We start from the raw sequence: 23078 nt of genomic DNA on the forward strand, positions 1-23078 counted from the left end.
GTACTTGGTAGAAGCCATAGGCTTCCCCATGGGCAAAATTCCTGGCATATCCCAGAGAGCTACCATGTAGCTGTAGTACTGAAACAAAGATGCCAGAGTGCACATGACCTGTACAGGATATGTGCTGTGATTCACCATAAACTCTGAGCCTCTGCTGCTGTGGGATCGTCCAAATGTTTTCTGTGGACACCCTTCCCCAAAGCATTAGCATGGGTCCAAGCCACAGGGATCTCTGAAGTGAGGGGTTTTGAAACACAGCTCTGTGTGAGATGAAACTCGGGAGGGAGGTGCCACCTGGAAGGGACACAGCTTGGACACAGACAGGGTGAAGGCAGGGAGCAGATAGAGGCCTGAGACCAAGGAGAGGCACTTGAATGCATGTCCACAAGGGCAAAAATTCCCACATCAGACACTAGAGAGCTCTGTGAAGTGATTCTCACCACTAACAAGCATACATGCATGGATGCACTCCTTGATCGACACCCATAAGCTAAGCAGTGCCACCAAATGGAGAACAGAAACAGTTACCCCACGCCCCACCCAGCTGTGCCCTCTAGGCACATGCCCCAGAAGACCAGGACAAATCCTTCCACCTACTTAGTCTATGAATTATAGTGTCTTACGAAGATTTCATTCTAGGGGAAAATGAATGTACTTCATTCAGGTTTCATTCTGTTTGCTTCTTCATTTGTTTGTTCGTTTTCTTTCCTTCTGTTTTTGCTTATCTTTTTTTTCCTTCATTCTTTTTCTTGGATACAGAAAAAGCAATTTTTTATTTTTTTTTTATTTTCCTTATTTTATTCTATTACTTAAGAACTGTATTTTTCAATTTAAAATTTTGTTTATAGGGGCGCCTGGGTGGCTCAGTCAGTTGAGCATCCGGCTTTGGCTCAGGTCATGATCTCACGGTTTGTGAGTTCGAGCCCCATGTCAGGCTCCATGCTGACAGGTCAGAGCCTGGAGCCTGCTTCCGATTCTGTGTCTCCCTCTCTCTCTGCTCCTCCCCCAGTCATGCTCTGTCTCTCTCTCAAAAATAAACATTAAATTTTTTTTTTAATTTTGTTTATAGTTTTTTGTTTTCCTTTTTTTTCTCTCTTTTCTATCAACCTCTCAACAAGCAGAAAGAAACACACCTAGGGGCACCTGGGTGGCTCAGTTGGTTAAGTGTCTGACTTCAGCTGAGGTCATGATCTCACAGCTCGTGAGTTCGAGCCCTGAATCAGGCTCTGTGCTGACAGCTCAGAGCCTGGAGCCTGCTTCAAGTTCTGTGACTCCCTCTTCTGCCCCTCCCCTGCTCATGCTCTGTCTCTCCAAAAATAAATAAACATTAAAAAAAATTAAAAAAAAAAGAAAGAAACACACCTAGTATCTAGCTTCCATTATTTGATTTGTATTGTATTATCTTGTTTGTAATTTTTTAATTTTAATTTTTTATTTTATTTTTTTTTTTGCCTCCAAAATGACAAGACAGAGGAATTCACCCCAAAAGAAAGAACATGAAAAAATGATGGCCAGGGATTTAATCAACACAGATATAAGAATCATGAGTGAATTAGAATTTCAAACCACAAGTATAATAATATTAGTTGGAGTTGAAAAAAGCACAGAAGATGCCAGAGAATCCCTTTCTGCAGAGATAAAAGAATTAAAATATAGTCAGGCCAAAATTAAAAATGCTATAACCAAGATGTAATCTTGAATGGACACCTTGTTGGCAAAGACAGACAAAGCAGAGAAGAGAATCAATAATACAGAAGATAAAATTATGGAAAATAAGGAAACAGAAAAAAGAAGGAAACAAAGGCAAAAGACTATGATACAAGACTGAGAGAATATAAATTATTAAAGAGGAATACCATTTGTATCATAGGAATCACAGAAAATAAGGAAAGAGAAAAGGGGGCAGAAGGTTTATGTTAGCAAATTATAGCTGAAACTTTCCTAATCTGGGTAAAGATACAGACATCAAAATTCAAGAAGCACAGAGAATTCCCATTAGATTTAACAAAAACCAACATCACTATGGCATATCATAGTCAAATTCACAAAACACAGACAAGGAAAGAACCCTGAAAGCAGCAAGGAAAAAAGTCCTTAACCCACAAGGGAAGACAGACCAAGCTGGCAGTGGATATTCCACAGATACATGGCAGACCAGAAAGGAGTGGCAGTATATATTCAACGTGCTTATAGGAAAAATATGCAGCCAAGAATTCTTTATCTAGAAAGGCTGTCATTCAGAATAGAAAAAGAGATAAATAGTTCTCCAAACAAAACCACCCTGCAAGAAATCATAAGGAGGACTTTTGAGTGGAGAAAAAACAAAACAAACAAAAATCAGACCAAAGGCAACAAAGATTAGAATGGGCCAGAGAGAACATCAACAGAAACACCAACTCTACAGGACACACAATGGCACGAAATTAATATCTTCCAATAATCACTCTAAATGTAAAAGGACTGAATGCTCCAATCAAAAGACATAGGGTATCAGAATTGATAAAAAAAAAAAAAAATTTATATGCTAATTACAAGAGACTCATTTTAAACCTAAAGACATATGCAGAGTGAATGTAAAGTGATGGAAAACCATCTATCGTGGCAATGGACATTAAAAGAAAGCCAGAATAGACATACCTATATCAGACAAACTAGATGTTAAAACAAAGACTGTAACAAGAGATGAGGAAGGGCATTATATAATAATTAAGGGTCTATCTACAAAAAAGATCTAACAGTTGTAAATATCTATGCTGCCAAGTTGGGAACAACCAAATTATAAGTCAATCACAAACAGAAAGAAACTCATTGATAAAAATACCATAGTATTAGGGGACTTTAACACCCAAATTACAACAATGGACAGATCATGTAAACAGAAAATCAACAAGAAAGAAAATAATCGCTTTGACTGATACAATGCACCAGATGGACTTAACAGTTATATTCAGAACATTTCATCCTAAAGTAGCAGAACACACATTCTTTTCCAGTGCACATGTAACATTCTCCAGAAAAAATCACATATTGGGTCACAAATCAGCACTCAGCAAGTACAAAAAGATTTACATCATACCATGCATATTTTTAGACAAAAACACTATGAAACTTGAAATCAACCACAAGAAAAAATATTTGGAAAGACCACAAATATTTGGACATTAAAAAAAAATAAATCCTACTAAAGAATGAATGGGTTAACGAAGAAAGTAAAAAAGAAATTTAAAAACACATGGGAGCCAATGAAATGAAAACACTATTGTCCAAAACCTTTGGGATTCAACAAAGGCAGTCATAAGAGGAAAGTATATAGCAATCCAGACATTCCTAAATAAGGAAGTAAATTCTTAGATACATAACCTAACCTTATACCTAAAGAAATTGGAAAAACAACAGCAAATAAAGTCCAAAACCAGAAGAAGAGGAAAATAATAAAGATTAGGGCAGAAATCAATGATATCAAAAAAACAAAACAAAACAAAAACAGAACAGATCAATGAAACCAGGAGCCGGTTCTTTGAAAGAATTAACAAAATTGATACACTCCTTGCCATATTTATTAAAAAGAAAAAGGAATAGGACCAAGTAAATAAAATCACGAATGAAAGAGGAGAGATCACAACCGGCTCACAGAAATGAAAACTATAATAAGAGAATACTATGAAAATTATATGCCAACAAACAGGGCAATCTGGAAGATGGACCAATTTCCTAGGAACTCACAAACTACCAAAAATGAAACAGGAAGAAATAGAAAATTCAAACAGCAAAGACATTCAATCAGTAATCAAAAATCTCCCAACAAACAAGGGTCTAAGGGTGGATCGATTCCCAAGGGAATTCTACTAAACATTTAAAGAAGAGATAATACCTATTATTCTGGACCTGTTCCAAAAAATACAAATGGAAGGAAAACTTCCAAACTCATTCTATGAAGCCAGTATTACTTTGATTCCAAAACCAGACAAAGTTCCCACTAAAAAGGGTGTCTGTAAAAGTTACAGACCAATCTCCTTGATGAACATGGATGCAAAAATTCTGAACAAGATACTAGCAAGTTGAATCCAACAATGCATTGAAAGAATTATTCACCATTATCAAGTGGGATATATTCCTGGGCTGCAGGGCTGGTTCAATATTCACAAATCAACATCATAACACCACATTAATAAAGGATAAGAACCATAAGATCCTCTCAATTGATGCAGAAAAAGCATTTGACAAAATACAGCATCCTTTCTTGATAAAAATCCTCCAGAGAGTAGGGATAGAAGGAACATACATAATGCAATATAATAAAGGCCACATATGAAAGACCCACAGCTAGTATCAATCTCAATGGGGAAAAACTGACAGCTTTTCCCCTAAGGTCAGGAACATGAGAGGGATGTACACTCTCACCACTGTTGTTCAACATAGTAATGGAAGTCCTAGCCTCAGCAATCAGACAACACAAATGAAAGGCATCCAAAATGGCAAGAAAGAAGTCAAACTTTCACTCTTTGCAGATGACATGATACACTCTCTATGTGGAAAACTCAAAAAACTCCACCAAAATACTGCTAGAACTGATACATGAATTTGGCAAAGTCACAGGATATAAAATCAATGTAGGGGCGCCTGGGTGACTCGGTCAGTTGGGCGGCCGACTACAGCTCAGGTCATGATCTCGTGGTCTGTGAGTTCGAGCCCCACATTCGGCTCTGTGCTGACAACTCAGAGCCTGAAGCCTGCTTCCAATTCTGTGTCTCTCTCTCTGCCCCTTCCCTGCTTGCTCTGTCTCTCTCTCTCTCTCTCTCTCTCTCTCAAAAATAATAAGCATTAAAAATTTTTTTTTAGTAAAATAAAATTAACATAAAGAAATCGATTGAATTTCTATACACCAATAATGAAGCAGAAGAAAATGAAGGGCTCAATCCCATTTACAATTATAGCAAAACCATAAAATACGTAGGAATAAACCCAACCAAAGAAGCAAAAGATCTGTCCACTGAAAACTACAGAATGTTTATGCAAGAAATTGAAGAAAACTGAAGAAATGGAGAAACATTCCATGCTCATGGACTGGAAGAACAAATACTGTAAAAATGTCTATACTATCCAAAGCAATCTTTACATTGAATGCAATCTGTATCAAATAACTCTAGCATATTTCACAGGCCTAGAACAATTTCAAAATTTGTATGGAACCAAAAAAGACCCCAGATAGCCAAAGTAATATTGAAAATGAAAACCAAAGCTGGAGGCATCACAATTTCTGATTTCATGAAGCTGTATTACAAAGCTGTAGTCATCAATACAGTATGGTACTAGCATAAAAACAGACAAAAAGATCAGTGAAACAGAGAACCCAGAAAGAGACCCACAGATGTATGTAAAACTAGTCTTTGATAAAGCAGGAAAGAATATCCAATGAAGAGACAGACTCTTCAGCAAATGGTGTTAGGAAAACTGGACAGCAACATGCAGAAGAATACACCTGGATCACTTTCTTGTACCATACACAAAAATAAATTAAAAATGGATGAAAGACCTAAATGTGAGACAGGAAACCATCAAAATCCTAGAGGAGAATACAGGCAGCAACCTCTTTGACGCTGGCCATAGCCACTTCTTACTAGATACATCACTGGAAGCACAGAAACAAAAGTGAAAATAAACTACTGGGACTTGAAGAAGATAAATAGGTCCTGCACAGCAAAGGTAACTATCAACAAAACTAAAAGGCAACCTAGGGTACGGGAGAAGATATTTCCAAATGACATATCTGATTGATAAAGGGTTAGTATCCAAATCTATAAAGAACTTATAAACTGCAATACTCCCCAAAAAATAATCCAGTTAAAAAACTGGCAGAGGACATGAATAGAATCTTCTCCAATGAAGACATCCCAATGGCTAACAGAAACATGAAAAGATGTTCAAAACCACTCATCAATGAAATACAAATCAAAACTACAATGAGATACCACCTCACACCTGTCAGAATGGCTAAAATTAACACAAGAAAACAACGGATATAGGAGAAGATGCAGAGAAAGGGGAGCTCTCTTTCACTGATGGTTGGAATGCAAATTGGTGCAGCCACTCTAAAAGAGATGGAGGTTCCTCAAAAGTTAAAAATAGAATTACCAGCAGTTGTACTACTAGGTATTTATGCAAAGAATACAAAAACACAGATTCTAAGGGGCATGTGCACCTCATATTTATAGCAACATTATCAATAATAGCCAAATTATAGAAGGAGACCAAATGTCCATCAATTGATAAATGGATAAAGATGTCGTGTACACACACACACACACACACAAACACACACACACACACACACACACACACACACACACACACACAATGGAATATTAGTTATTAAAAAGAATGAAATCTTGTCATTTGCAAATTCGTAGATGGAGGTAGAGTGTGTTAAGTGAAATAATTCAGTTAGATAAATACCTTATGATTTCACTCATATGTGGAATTAGAAAAAAAAAGAGATGCACATAGAAGAAGGAATAAAACAAAAGGAGGGATGCAATCCATAAGAGACTCTTAACTATAGAGAACAAACTGAGGGTTGCTGGAGGGTTGGAGGTGGATGGGGAGATGGGCTAACTGAGTGATGGGCATTAAGGAGGACACTTGTGATGAGCACTAGGTGTTATCTGTGAGTGGTGAATCACTAAATCCTACTACTGAAACCAATATTGCACTATATGTTAACTAACTAGAATTTAAATAAAACTTGAAACAAACAAACAAAAAGACTCCTGGAGTGGGAAGGCTTGCAGGGACTGAAGCAGCCCCAGTAGCAACCATCTTGTGCACTAAAAGATGAGGAAAGTAAATCACATTTTTAAATTTTTTTTAATGCTTATTCATTTTTGAGAGACAGAGAGAGACAGTGTGTGTGAGTGAGTGGGGGAAGGGCAGAGAGAGAAGGAAACACAGGATCTGAAGCAGGCTCCAGGCTCTGAGCTGTCAGCACAGAACCCGACGCAGGGCTCAAACCAACAAACCATGAGATTATGAGCTGAGCTGAAGTCAGACACTTAATCGACTGAGACACCCAGGCACCCCAGAAAGTAAATCACATTTTTAGATCAAGTATAGACACTGGAACTACAGGGCCACACCTATCCCACACACCCGACCTTGTCTGCCTCACCTTTTCTCCATCCTCCCAGTCTCCTCTCTCTTCCTACTTTTTCCTTCTAGAGACCAAATGCTTAGTGAGGTCAGTAAGACTAAGGGCTAAAAATGTCATGGGCTTGGGCATTTCAAAGAGAATTAATCACTTGCATAAAGTCTTTCATCAAACAGGACTTACCTTGAAGTTGAAGCCATGATATACTGGGAACACAGAGTGATCTTTATGTGCAAAGTCAAAGAATCTGTAAGGCAACAAAAATTGATTTTTAAAAATTGTGTCTTAAGTAGAAAGGCAACAGGACTTTCTAGACCATTTAAGGAAAACAAAAACAAAAACAAAAAGCATCTCTAGCTTAAGGTTCACCAGCAGAGTAAATGGACTGAGTATACAGGGACAGGGATGGTGTCTAGCCAACTGGTTAAGCAGAGGGAAAAACAACAAGATCTCCACCTCACACTTCACATCAAAATACATCGTAGGGCAGAGTTTCCCACCATCAGAATTATTGTCATATTGGCTGAATGAGTCTTTGCTGTGGGGGGCGCTGTCCTGTGTATTATGGGATGTTTAATAGCTCTCCAGCCCTCTATCCAATAGAAACCAGAATACCCATCCCTTATTTGTAGAAATCAAAAATGTTTCCAGATATTGTCAAGTGTCCCATAGGGTAAAAATTGCTCCTGGTGAACAACTATTATTCTATATCAGGATTGCCAATGAAAGTTATTATAATAGTGGAAATGTTTTGTATCATTGGTACCTAATATGGTAGTCATGAGCCACCTGTGATTATTAAACATCTGATATATGGCTTGTGACTGAGAAAGTGAATTTTTAATTTTATGTGATTCCAATTAATTTTAATGTAGATAGTCATATATGCCTAGCCAGCGGCCAGTGCATTTGACAGTGAAGTCCTAGATATGTAAAGAACTGACTATGAAACAAGATTCTCCTTAACAACCAATGAATTAAAGAAGAAATTAAAAAGAAAATTTAAATATATCTTGTTGGAGTGCATGGGTGGCTAAGTTGGTTAAGTGGTTTCAGCTCAAGTCATGACCTTATGGTTCATGAGATCAAACCCTGCATCGGGGTCTGGGAGTCTGCGCTGTCAACACAGAGCCTGCTTGGGATTCTTTCTCTCCCTCTCTCTCTACCCCTCCCCTGCTCATGCTTGCACGCTTGCACATGTGCTCTATCTCTCTCTCAAAAATAAGTAAATAAACATTAAAAAAAATTAAGGGGCACCTGGGTGCCTCAGTGGGTTGAGCATCCAACTTCAGCTCAGGCCATGATCTCGCAGTTCGTGAGTTCAAGCCCCACATCAGGCTCGCTACTGTCAGTGCAGAGCCCGCTTCAGATCCTCTGTCCCTCTCTCCTTCCACCCCTCCCCACTTGCGCTCTCTCAAAAATAAATAAAATATTAAAAAAATAAAAAGTATCTTGAAACAAATAAAAAAGAAACACAATATATCAAAACATATAGGATGCAGCAAATGATTTCTAGGAGAGAAGTTTGTAGTTATAAATGCATACATTAAATAAATAGAAAGATCAAAAAAAAAACTTCATATCTTAGGAACTATAAAAAGAAGAGATGAATGGATTAAAAATATGTGATACAATAGAATATTATTCACCCATAAAAAGAACAAAATCTTGGGCCCCAGGTTACAAATGCAGAGGAGTAGGGTGACCCTAAGTTTGTCTCCTTCCTCGACCACAACTAGATAAATATCAAATCATTATGAACACCCAAGAAACCAATCTGAGGACTGAGAGAACAAAGTTGCACATCTACAAGCAGAAAAAAGACCACCTTGAGGAAGGTATGAGGTGCAAAGAACTGATTTAAGATAGAAAAGCACTGCAGGTGCTGCAAAGGACATGGAGCCCTGAATGTGGACAAAGAGTTAAAGAGAATGAGAGAAAGAGTGAGAAAAAGAGTGAAAATGTGCAGGGGATTGCACAAGAAAACTCTTCCCCAAAACCACCGAGTGGCAAAAGGAAAGGGTTTTAATATTGGAGGTTTTATAAACAGCAGAGTGCAGAGTCTAAAGTTTCAGAGATCAGTGCCATCACCGTGGTCATGCCTGGCAGCATTAGCAGTGTTCTGGTGGGGAAGGATGGCAGACACCCAGGAGCAGGCAGATCCCCTGGATCAGACAGGAAGAAAGAGTTCCCCTGTCTGGGGTGCATTGGTAGAGGTGATATGGCCTCTCTGGGGGCAAAAGATCCTGCAGGAGCCATTGAACTGCCCTGTTCATCAGCAAAGGAACAAAGATACTGGCTGAGGACAGCAAACCTTGGTGCTGGCTTTGTGCTGTGATTTACCATAAACTCCAAACTGCTGTGCAGCCACATGACTGTTTTCTGGGACTGCCAGCACTGGCCACAGCACACAGCAAGACCCTCCCCCAGAGGATCAGCAGAAGTCTGCACCTCAGGGTGAGTTTTGAAACTCAGTCATGCCACAGATAAAACACAGAAGTGCTGTGCCTCCTGGTAGGCAGACAGTTCATACACAGGATGATGACGGGTATCTGACAGAAGCTTGGAACAAAGGAGGGGTGACTCTTTGATCATCTGTGAGGGCTTCCTAAGGAGCAGTATGCATGAGGTCCCTGATCCAGAGAAAAGAAAGCAGGGAAAAACCATTCTTCCCCCACCCTTCAACTCTGACCAACTTCAGGGAACAAAACAGCATCACCAAGTAGAAGCTGGAGCCGCTTACTGCAAGCCTCACCCCACTGTGCTCTGCAAGTACAACTTGACTAGGGGAAGTCCTCCTGAGAATCAGAGCAATCAGCTCCTACCCCAGAATATCAGCACAAATCCCTCACATGCACCAAGTCTACTGATAATAAAGTGCTACAAAGCTTCAGCTCTAGGGGAAACAGGATCTAGCTTCCTTTGGATTTATATATATGTATGTGTATATATGTGTGTGTATATACACACACATATATACACATACATATATATACATATGTATATATAAATACAGAGAAAGGAATTTTTGTTTATTCTTTTTCTATTTATTTTTATTGTTTATTTATTTATTATAAAAGAGAGACAAAATGTGCACGAGTGAGTAGGGGAGGGACTGACAGAGAAGGAGAGAATCCCAAGCAGGCTCTGCAATATTAACACAGAGCCCAATGTGAAGTTCGATCTCACAAACTGTGAGATCATGACCTGAGCCAAAATCAAAAGTCAGACACTTAACTGGCTAAGCCACCCACACGCTGTTTTATTTTTTAAATTATTATTTTATTCTATTTGTTTTATTTTTCTTTTTTATTTTGGATCAAGTGTCTCTTAACAAGGAGACCAAAACACACTGAAGATCTAGCCTGCTTTCTTCTCTATCTCTCTTTTTCCCTCATTTTTTTTTTGACCTCCAAAGTGACAAGTAGAAATTCATCCCATCCCAAAAGAAAAAAATGGAAAAATTCATGGCCAGAGATTTAATTAACACAGATATAAGATGTCTGAACTAGAATTTGAAACAACAATTTTAAGGGTACTAGCTGATATTGAAAAAAGCATAGAAGACACTAAGGAATCCATTACTACAAAGACAAAAAAACTAAAAACTAGTCAGGCCAAAATTTAAAATGCTATAACCGAGATACAAACCTGAATGGATGCCATGACAGAGAGGACGCAGAGGTGAGAATCAGTGATACAGAATCTAAAATTATGGAAAGCAATGAAGCTGAAAAGAAGAGGAAAAGAAAGGTTTCAGATCACGAATGTAGACTTTAGGAACTCAGTGACTCCTTAAACTGTTATAACATTCAAAACATAAGAGTCCCAGAAGATGCAGAGAAAAAGGTAGAGGGTTATCTGAGTAAATTATAGCTGAAAACTTCCTTAATCTGGGGAATAAAACTGACATCACAATCCCAAGAAGCACAGAGAACTCCCATTAAATTCAACAAAAGTTAGCCACCATGAAGACACATCATAGTCAAATACACAAAATAATACACACAAGGAAAAAATCCTGAAAGCACAGAGCAAAAAAATCCTTCGCCTATAAGGGAAAACATATCAGGTTCACAACAGATCTGTCCACAGAAACTTGACAGGAGAGAAGGGAATAGCATGATATATTCAACGTGCTGAATAGGAATCATATGCAACCAAGAATACTTTATTCAGAAAGGATGTTATTCAGAATAGAAGGAGAAATAAAGAGTTTCTCAGACCAGCAAAAACTAAAGGAGTTCATGACCATTAAACCAGCCCTGCAAGAAATAGTAACAGGGACTCTTTGAGTGGGGAAAAAAAAAACCAAAACCAACAAGGATAGAAGGGAAAAGAGAACATCACCAGAAACACCAACTTTACATGTAACAAAATGGCACTAAATTTATATCTTTCAATAACCATTCTGAATGTAAATGGACTAAATATTCTAATCAAAAGACACAGGATGTCAGAACAGATTAAAAACAACAACAAGAAAAAACCAAGACCCCATCAATATGCCGCCTATAAGAGAGTCATTTTAACCTAAAGACAACTGCAGATTCAAAGTGAGGGGATGGAGAATCATCTATCATGCTAATGGCTGTCAAAAGAAAGCCACAGTACCCATACTTAGATCATACAAATTACATTTTAAATCAAAGACAGTAACAAGATGTTGGTGAGGATGCTGTGAAAGGGGAACCCTTTTGCACTCTTGGTGGAAATGCAAACTCTGGAAAACAGTATGGAGGTGCCTCAAACAATTAAAAACAGAACTACCCTACGACCCAGCAAATGCACTAGGTATTTATCCAAGTATACAAAAATGCTGATTCAAAGGAGCACATGCTCCACAATGTTGATAGCAGCACTATCAACAACAGCCAAATTATGGAAAGAGCCCAAATGTCCATCAACTGATGAATGGATAAAGAAGATGTGGTATATATCAGGGCGACTGGGTGGCTCAGTTGGTTAAGCGTCCGACTTCGGCTCAGGTCATGATCTCTCATCGGATCTTCGGCTCAGGTCATTAGTTCAAGCCCCGTGTCAGGCTCTGTGCTGGAGCCTGCTTCGGATTCTGTGTCTCCCTCTCTCTCTGCCCATCCCCCACTCATACTCTGTCTCTCTCTCAAAAATAAATAAAAAATTTTTAAAAAATATTAAAAAAAAAGATGTGGTGTATATGTACAATGGAATACTAATTGGTGATCAAAAAGAATAAAATCTTGCCATTTGCAACAACATGGATGGAATTAGAGTGTATATGTGAAGCAAAATAGTCAGAGAAAGACAAATAATCATGATTTCACTCATATGTGGAATTTGAGAAACTCAACAGATGAACATAGAGGAAGGGAAGGAAAAATAAGACAAAACCAGAGAGGGAGGCAAACCATAAGAGACTCTTATATACAGGGAACTTATGGTTGCTGAAGGGATACTGCATGGGGGGATGTGCTAAATGGGTGATGGGCATTAAGGAGGGCACTGGTTGGGATGAGTACTGGGTGTTATATGTAAGTAATTAATCACTAAATGCTACACCTGAAATCATTTTTACAATATATTTTAACTAACTTGAATTTAAATAAAAAATAAATTTAAAAAAATTTTAAAAACATAAAGCAAAAAAAAAAATAAATAAATAAAAAATAAACCAAAGACTGTAACAGGAGATGAAGAAGTGCATTACATCACAGTTAAGCGGTCTATCCATCAAGAAGATCTAACAATTTGGGGAGGTTAAGTGTCCGACTTCAGCTCAGGTCATGATCTCATGGTTGGTGGGTTTGAGCCCCGTGTTGCAGTCTGTGTTGACAGCTCAGAGCCTGGAGCCTGCTTCAGATTCTATGTCTCCCTCTCTCTCTCTGACCCTCCCCTGCTCATGCTCTTTCTCTCTCTCTGTCTCTTTCTCTCAAAAATGAATAAACATTTAAAAAATTAAAAACAAAAGATCTAACAGTTTTAAATACTTAGGGTCCAATTGAGAGTTCCCAAATATAAGAATCAATTAATAACAAACATAAAGAAACTCATTGATAGAGAACTTTAACACCCAACTGACAGTAATGGACAGATCACCTAAGCAGAAAATCCACAAGGAAATAATGGCTTTGAATGATACACTGGAGCAGAGAGACTTAACAGACATATTCAGAACATTTCATCCTAAAGCAACAGAATACATATTCATCTCAAGTGTACATGGAACATTCCCCAGAACAGATCACATTAGGTCACATATCAGTCCTCAACAGGTACAGAAATACTGAGATCATGCCCTTCATACTGTCCTATCACAATGCTATGAAACTTGAAGTCAACCACAGGAAAAAATATGGAAAGCCCTTGGAGGTTAAAGAACATCCTACTGAAGAATGAAAAGGATTAACCAGGAAATTAAAGAATTTAAAATGTACATGGAAGCAAATGAAAATGAAAACACGACAGTCCAAACCCTTTGGGATGTAGCAAAGGCGGACCTAAGAGGGAAATAGATCACAATATAGGCCTACCTCAAAAAGGAAGAAAAGTCTCAATACACAAGGTTACACAATAACCTTACACCTAATGAAGCTAGAAAAGGAAAAGCAAATAAAGTCTGAAGCCAGCAGAAGAAGGTAAATAATAAGGATTAGAGCACAAATAAATGGTATAGAAATTTAAAAAGATCAACAAAATGAGGAGCTGGTTCTTTGAGAGAATTAATAAAATTGATAAACCCCTAGCCAGACTTATCAAAAAGAAAAGACAAAGGACCCAAATAAATAAAATCACAAATGAAAGAGGAGACATCACAACCAACACTTTAGAAATACAAACAACTCTAAGAGAATATTAAGAAAAATTATATGCCAACAAACTGGGCAATCTAGAAGAAATGGACAAATTTCTAGAAAAATACAAACTACCAAAACTAAAACATGAAGAAATAGAAAACTTGAATAGACCCGTAACTAGCCAAGAAATTGAATGTTATCAAAAATCTCCCGACAAACAAAAGTCCAAGGCCAGACAACTTGCCAGGGGAATTCTACCAGACATTTAAAGAAAAGTTAATATATACCCTGCTCAAATTGTTCCAAAAAACAGAAATAGAAGGAAAACTTCCAGTCTCATTCTACAAGGCCAGCATTACCTTAATCCAAAAATGAGAAAAAGAACCCACTAAAATAGAGAACAGGCCAATATTCCCAATGATCATGGATACTAAAATCCTCAACAAGATACTAGCAAATTGTATCCAACAGGACTTAAAAGATTTATTGCCCACGATCAGCGGTATTTATTCCTTGGATTCAGGGGTAGTTCAGTGTTCACAAATCAATCAATATGATACACATTAAAAAAAAAAAAAGCCATGAACCATACGATCCTCTCAATAAATGTAGAAAATGTATTTGACAAAGTATAGCATACATTCTTGAAAAAAAAGCCCTCAGCAAAAAAGGGATAGATGAAACATACCTCAACATAATAAAGTCCGTATCTGAAAGACTCCACAGCTCATACAATCCTCAACGGGGAAAAACTGAGAGCCTTTCCTCTATGGTCAGGAAGAAGACAGGGTTGTCCACTCTCACCATACTATTTAACATAGTATTGTAAGTCTTAGCCTCAGCAATCAGACAGCAAAAAGAAACAAAAAGTATTCAAATCACCAAGGAAGAAGTCAAACTTTCACTATTTGCAGAAGACATGTTACTCTATTTAGAAATCCCAAAAGACTTCACCCAAAAATTGCTAGAACTGATAAATGAATCCAGCAAAATTGGAGCATACAATGTCAATGTACAGAAATGTATTGCATTAAACAACAATAACGACACAGCAGAAATCAAGGAATCAATCCCATTTACAATTGCACCAAAAACCGTAAGATACCTAGGAATAAACCTAAACAAAGAGGTAAAAGATCTGTACTCTGAAAACCATAGAACACTTATGAAAGAAATTAAAAAGGACACAAAGAAATGGAAAACCATTCCATGTTCATGGATTGGAAGAACATTGTTAAAATGTCTACATTTTACACAATGCAATCTACATATTTAATGTAATCCCTGTCAATACCCTGCCCCTATACCACCAGCATTTTTCACAGAGCTACAACAAAGAATCCTAAAATTTGTATGGAACCAGAAAAGACCCCAGATAGCCAAGCAATCCTGAAAAAGAAAAGAAAAGCTGGAGGCATCACGATTCCAGATATCAAGCTCTATTACAAAGCTGTAATCATCAAGACACTATGGTACTGGCACAAAAACTGACACACAGATCAATGAAACAGATAGAAAATGCAGGAATGGAACCACAATTATATGGTCCATTAATCTTCAACAAAGCAAGAAAGAGTATCAAATAGAAAAAAGTCTCTTTAAAAAATGGTGCTGGGAAAACTGGACAGCAACATGCAGAAGAATGAAACTAGACCACTTTCCTATAACATACACAAAAATAAATTCAAAATGGATGAAAGACCTAAATGTGAGACAGAGAACCATCAAAATTCTAGAGGAATTTTGCTGTATTACACGCAGCAACCTCTTTGACCTTGGCCACAGCAACTTCTTACCAGATACATCACCGGAGGTACAGAAACAAAAGCAAAAATGGGCTATTGGACCTTGGTGAATATAAAAAGATCCTGCACAGTGAAGTAACTATCAACAAAACTGAAAAACAACCTAGGGAACAGGAGAAGATATTTCCAAATGATATATCTGACTGATAAAGGGTTAGTATCCAAAATCTATAAAGAACTTACCAAACTCAGCACCCAAAAACAAATAATCCAGTAAAGAAATGGGAGAGGACATGAACAGAAACTTTTCCAAAGAAGACATCCAGATGGCTAATGGACACATGAAAAGATGCTCACCATCACTCATCATCAGGGAAATATGAATCAAAATCACAATGACATACCACCTCACACCTGTCAGAATGGCTAAAATTAACAACACAAGAAACAACAGGCATTGGCGCGATTGTGGAGAAAGGGAAACCCTTTGGCCCTGCTGGTGGGAATGCAAACTGGTACAGCCACTCTGGAGAACAGTACGGAGGTTCCTCAAAAAGTTAAAAATAGAACTACGTTATCATCCAGCAATTGCACTATTAGATATTTACCGAAAGGATACAAAAATACAGATTCAAAGGGGTCAACGCACCCCAAAGTTTATCACAGCCTTATTAACAATAGCCAAACTATAGAAAGAGCCCAAACGTCCATCAACTGATGAATGGATAAAGAATGGACACATGGACACACACACACACACATAGGAACATTATCACTCAGCCTTCAAAAAGAATGAAATCTTGCCATTTGCAAAGAGGTGGATGGAGCTACAGTATTTTATGCTAAGTGACATAATTCATTCAGGAAAAAACAAATAACCACATAATTTTACTCAAATATGCAACTTAAGAAACAAAGCAGATGAACATACGGAAGAGGAAAAAAAAAGAGAGGGAAGGAAACCATAAGAGACTCTTAATGATGGAGAACAAACAAGGTTGATGGAGTGGTGGGTGGGGATGGGCTAAATGGGTGTTGAGTAATAAGGAGGGCACTTGTGATGATGAGCACTGGATGTTGTATGTAAGTGATGGATCATTTTATTCTACTCCTGAAACCAATATTGCACTGTATGTTAACTTGTACTTAAATAAAAATTAAATATATATATATATATATATATATATATATATATATATATATATGTCTAGATAAAGAAAATGTGGTATATACTTACAATGGAGTATTATTCAGTCTCAAAAAGGAATAAAATCTTGTTTCATGTTATAGCATGGATGAAACTTAAGGATATTATGCTAAATAAACCAATCACAAAAAGACAAACACTGTAGGATTCCATTTATATGAGGTATCTAAATTACTCCAATTCATAGAAACAGAAAGTAGAAGGGTGGTTGCTAATGCCAGTGGAGGGTGGAGGGGGAAATGGGGAGATGATGCTTAATGGGTATAGAGTTTCAATGTTGCAAGATAAAAGTGTTCTCAAGATTGGCTGTACAACAATTTGAGTATATTAACACTAGTGAAAAGCAGTTAATGTGGCAAATTTTATTTTATGTTAATTTTTACAATTATCAGAGAAAAAGAAGGTAACTTCTAGAGAAAAAATCTCCTACTTGCTAGAAGGATATAATAATTTTAAATTTTATGCACTTAATAACAACCTCAAAATAAAGTAAAAATTAACTGCAGAAGCTGACAACTCCATCACAGTAGTGAGAGATTCAATACACCTCTTTCAGTGATTAATGATCAAGCAGACAAAATTACTGAGACCTGAACAGCAAAACTGACAACGTTTGGTCTATCCTAAACAGCAATGATGTCAACAAGATGGAAGAACAGAAAGTCCCTATCTTGTGTCTCCCTACACAATGATTTGGCAGCCAACCACAGAAAAGTGCCTTTGTAGGTGCTTTGGGATCCAGGTAGGAGGCTTCTAAACTGGGGTAAACCAAGACTAAGGAAAGCTTCTTTGAAAAAAAGGCCAGCACTCCGGTGGCAAGTTCACCAAATGCAGCGTGGCCTACAAACCAAAGGCAGCCTCAACACCCTAGGGACTGAGCTCCAGGCCTGCCTGGCCATAGTCCTGCAACCAATCCCATGTGCCAAGGAACTTAGGAAGAGCCACAGTGTCCACACACCAATAATAGGTCCCCCAGCCTTGGACCAGACTACGGATCCCAAAGCACCCGTGTCCAGGCTCTAGTCTGCCCTTAGTCCTTCTCACCCAGGGACCCAGCAGCACCCATCTATTCTTCTAGTATGAGGCCTGCTGACCTCAGTGTCAGCTGTGGACCCAGAAGCAGCCCTGAGACATGGTTTCAGCCTCTCTCTGCCACAGTCTAGGGTAGGTCCAGGGAACCAGTGGGAGACACACCGATCCAATCCCCCAGTGGCAAACCAGCTAATCTTAGTCCCAGCTGTGGTCCCTGAAGCAGTCCTGTGGTTCAGCTGCAGCCTTGACTGAATGTGGTCCCAAAGGCAGTCACATCCACCTGGGGACCAGCAAGAACCACATCTTTCTGCAGAAAGTATTAACCATAAAGAAAATGATAAATTACACCACACTTAAATTAAGAACTTCTTAGTTCATCAGAAGAAACTCATAAATAGAAAAAGTTATCTGTAACAAATATAAGGGATTAGTATCTAAGAGACCCAAAGAATCTGAGATATACAAAGAAATCAGAGGAACAATTAAGAAAAACACAAATAACACAACAGGAAAATGGGTAAAAGGATATCAGCAGGTACTTCTCAAAGGAAATACAAACAGCATGCAAACATGAAAAGACAGTCAATCTCATTACTGTTAGGGAAATAAAAATTTCAATCACGATTGAGGTATCATTTCACACATCACTTCACTAGGTTGGCAAAAATTTTAAAGGCAGACATTATCAAGTATTGGAGAGGACCATGAGTCATACAAGAGGCCTCAGTGCTGGAAGGAGTGTAAAAGGTGCATTAGTATCTATGCCCAAACCCACACCCAGCAATCCACCCCAAGTATTTACCCTAGGGCAAAAGTTCTCAGCCTCAGCAATGACACTGGGGACTAAACAATTCTTCAGTGTGTGGGAGGGCTGGAGATGGGGAGGCTGTCCTGTGCATTACAGAATGTTTAGCAGCATGCATGACCTCTACCCATTAGAGACAGTAGCACCTCACTTGCCAGTTATGACAACAAAAAAGGATCTCCCTTTTTTTGTTGTATTATGAAATACAACAAAAAAAGTGAATGAAGAACTTCAGCCACACACACCACTGAATGAATTGCAAAAAAATTCATTAGCAAAAAAAACCCACATACTTCATTACATGCATTCATTTTATAAGGACCAAAAAGGTAAACAAAACTAAAGTATGTATTATCTGGAAATACACACATACACATGGTAAAACCATAAAGAAATGCAAGGAAATGATTAAAAGATACTTCAGGACAGTGGTTACCTCTGAAGACAAAAGATGAACTGGAGCAGACAGATAAATGACTTCTAAGGTTTGGATAAGGTTCCATTTCTTAAACTGAGCAGGATATTGAACATTGTTTCATTATTTTTGTTCACATGCATTTTATATATTTTTTGCACACTCACACAGACACACACAAAGGCACAAGGATATTTGCACACCTGTGAGCAAATACTAGCGAGTTGATCCACTCTGTGCCCCTCAGGAAGACTGCTGTCTGCGGTGATGGAGTGGCAGGCAGAAGGTATTCTGTGGTGTTCCAGAACACATGTATCTTGCACAACTAGAGGAAGAAAATTAGAAAACAGTTATCTCCCCACTCTATAGTCTCATGAAGAGTCTCTTTACAGAATCCTTATTTCTCAAAGCCCAGCCAGCCCACATCCCAGCTTGTCCACACAGCATCTCTGACCACCTCACCTCTTCCTCTGGTCTACTTGACGCTGCATATAAATTCCCCTACAGCCCAACCACACAAGATGCAGGCATCATGGAAACAAGTCCCACAAGCCCTTAGTGTATCTGAGTATGTGACTATAACCTCTATGGGCCTCCCACCTCCCTTCTCCTCTGACCTTCCTCAGCACTCAGGCAGGCTGGCTATAGATGCTAGGTGTCTAAACAGTAGGAGAAAGACCTTGGTCCTTCAACCCCTCTCCCCGCCTCCCATTCACAAATCTGCAGCCTGGTAAGAATGTAGACCATGGAGCCACCAGTGGCAAGCTCTGTAACAATGGGTAAGTCGCTAACCTTGTCTGTGCCCACATCTCCTCACTTATAAAATGATATCTTCATGGTACCAATCCTAGTGGGGTCACTGTGAAGATAAGAGTCAAGGCATGTGAAGCACATACAAGGGGCCTGGCTCTAAAAGTGTTAGCTATCATTTGAGATCCACAATCCCTCCCCCACAATTCTCAGAAGTCAAAAATGCTGTGAAAACTGAACAATTCTTCAAAATGTACCAACAAACTCTGGCAGCAAAATCTAAAATGATGTGAGGCTCTCTGCAATCTCTATTTCTAACTGTAGGTATCCATACATTTTGCTGCAGAAATCCTGTGTTTGATTAGGGGTGCTTTAGTATGACTTTGATAAAATCCAAACACGTCTGGCCAGTTTGGGGTCAGATAATGTGACCTGGTTACCATTTCACAGTCATGCTAACCCTCAGCAGCTCAGCTCATTACCTTTTTCTCTGTTGTGCCCTAGGCGGTCCTCTTCCACTCACTGACATTCAGTGACAGCCCCCAATCAGTCATTCTGACACTGGCCCATCCTCACAATCTGCCAAGAACCTTCCCAGATCACAACTGCAGGGGCCTTGGTATTAGATCAAGGCCACTAAACAGCCTGGTCCTGAGCCTTCCCCTACCGAGCCCCTGCCTAGGCTCAGGCCACCCTATGTCCTGCAATGTTCTTATCTAAGTCAAGAGTTACTGCATGTTGACCTCACCAAGTGCCCCCATGGCCAGGCAATTGCCTGGTAAATTTATTCACCTTTATATCCCCAGAAGCCAACACAACTCCTGGCATGCAGTATGCACCCAATAAATACTTGCCGAACTGAACAAATGAGCAAATGGCCATAGTTCAGGGAACCTAATCCACCTTATCAGGCCTTCATTTTCATCTTCACCTTTTGACTTTCAGTCACTTATTCAGAACAGAACTAGGAACTCTTGATATATGATTGACCCTTACCAAAATATACTTATAAAGATTCTCTGAAACTGTGAGAAATAAGCCCTCTATTTTTTTTTTTTTTTTAGCAAAGGAATATCTTTAAAGATTATAGGCAGAATACGACACAATCACTTGGACATTTTAACAAGCTTATTCTGACTGTGGTGCAGCCAACTGAGGGCACTAAAGCAAGTACAGGTAGACAAAAGGCAGGATGGTGGTTCCCATAGAGAAAAGTGGGCCAGCCCAGGGAGAATTCAAAAAGGTAACCAAATCTGTATTGACTGCAGGCTAGAGCTGGGGGAAGAGCTGACAAAGGATGCCTTCCCCAGGAGTGTCTGGGTGGCTAGGGTAAGGTGATGTCATTCACAGAAATTGGGGGCACTAGAAGAGGACCAGATGTGAGTGAGCTCAAGGTGCCTTATGCTCATATTGAGACAGAAACGCTTTTGAGATAACCCAGAAACGTATCATGTAGGCCACAGGCTAAGCAAGTCTGGGACAGAGAAATGACCTGGGCTGGACCTGGGTTTGCTCAAAACCACAACAATCCTTAAAGCCACAAGAGATCACCCAGGGAAGATGCCCAGACTGAAAGAGAAGATGGCCAAGGAGGGCATCTTCAAAGATTTGAGGACAAAAGGAGATAGGCCTGATAAGTAGAAGGAGAATCAAGAGAGGCTGGCTAGGACCAGGATGGGTCAAGGCACAGAGGATGACCAAAGCTGCCACTCTCTATTGGGCCTGGCAGGGAGGAAGAAAAGACCCTCTGATTTGAGATCTGGTGCTTCCAATGCCACTCTGAAGGGGAGAGAGCCTCTACTGGTTAAAATGTAAATTTGTCCAATAAGACAACTAAATGCAACTAAATACTGACTTGGATCCTATACCACCGAAAAGAAATGGGCTAGACAAACAGACTGATCTGAATAGAACCTGTAGATGTTAGTGTCCTAGTTTTGCGGTTCTGTTAAATTAGATGTTAACATTTGGGGAGTCCAAGTGAATAAAATGAGAATTATTTGTACTAGTTTCTAAACTTTTTCTTAATTCTGAAATTATTTCGAAAATATTTCTTTAATAAGACATTTTACAAATGTAAATGTCTCAAAGTTGAGCCACGTGCAAAACGGCTGGGGAAAAGCCTTTGTGAGACACCAGCCCCCTCCCCTCCTCTTCCCCATTACAAAATCAAACGGAGAATAGGAAACAAAAGGCACTCCGCGACCTCAGAGGCAGGCAGAAGCACCCAGCAAGTCCCCGCTCAGGGTCACCCCTCCCTGAGGGTGCTCCCTCCCCTGAGGGAGCGCGGCCCGAGACTCGCCCCCTACCAGGTCTCTCCGCAGCCGGGACTCCGCCCACAGGTGGCGACCACTCAACTCCCGTACATCCTGCTTCAGCGCATTCCCGCCCAGCCCAAAGGTTCTAGGTTCTCTTGGCTGAGTCCGCACCGCCCTCAGCCCGCCTCCCGCCCTACAGCGGGAGTGCCGCTGTTCGGCCTTGGGAGCCCAGAAGCCCATTGTCCCCATACCAGTCCCTGGTAACCACTATCCGCGCGCGGCGCTGAGGGCCAAAGCCTGGGATGCCGTTGAGAAAACGCAACGCCAGGCCCCACCGCTCCCGAACCCAAACCAGGGCGGTCCGCAACGCGAGCGGGCCGACGCCTACCTGCGCGCCGTGCGGGCTGAAGTCTCGCTGAGCTGCGCTGGACACAGCGCGAGGCAGGGAACCCCAAAGCGCGGGCAGCGCCCGCCTCGGGCGTCGCGGCCGCGCAACGTCCGGCACCAGAGCGCTCTGGGCTTGCCTTCTGTGTCCCGCCCCAGTCACGCCCCCGACCACGCCCCGACCCGAGCAACCACAGAGAGGCCAGGGCCTCCGCAGAGCCTAGAGGGACCTTGGAAGTAGCTCCGCGAGCCGGTCTGAGCTACAGAAGTGTCCGAAGAATCTCCTGTTTGCTCCGCTCACACTGCTCTCTCCCGTGCTAGTCTAGGCACTTTTCTCGCCCCTGGTCACAAAAGCAGGAGGCTTTTTTCTATCTAGGATGGTGGTTCTGTAAACAGAATGAGTTAGGGGGGCCTCTGGAAAAGTACAAACTTCGCTTTCTCTACATAAGAAAAGTCATTTTAAGACCCTGACCATATTGTGAAAGAATTTAAACGCAAATAGCCGCTATCAAGCCAGAAGATACCCTAGTCACGTAAGGGACAATATAATCAGTGCTAAAACTCC

General features: G+C 39.9%; 1 protein-coding gene across 1 annotated transcript in view; it reads right to left on the reverse strand.

The window, feature by feature from the left end:
• Positions 1 to 22653, reverse strand: part of PGBD2 (piggyBac transposable element derived 2) — a 36105-nt gene extending 13452 nt beyond the window's left edge. Inside the window, exons 1-3 of the mRNA XM_040465512.1 lie at positions 22518 to 22653; positions 19325 to 19446; positions 7328 to 7391 (exon numbers count right to left, since the gene is read on the reverse strand). Coding sequence (XP_040321446.1) covers positions 7328 to 7344 — 17 coding nt within the window. The 5' untranslated portion in view covers positions 7345 to 7391; positions 19325 to 19446; positions 22518 to 22653. The remainder of the gene's footprint in view (positions 1 to 7327; positions 7392 to 19324; positions 19447 to 22517) is intronic.
• Positions 22654 to 23078: the final 425 nt, after the last annotated feature.

This window comes from Herpailurus yagouaroundi, unplaced genomic scaffold (assembly GCF_014898765.1).
Source record: "Herpailurus yagouaroundi ecotype Mexico unplaced genomic scaffold, PumYag 566, whole genome shotgun sequence".
Lineage (NCBI taxonomy): Eukaryota > Metazoa > Chordata > Mammalia > Carnivora > Felidae > Herpailurus > Herpailurus yagouaroundi.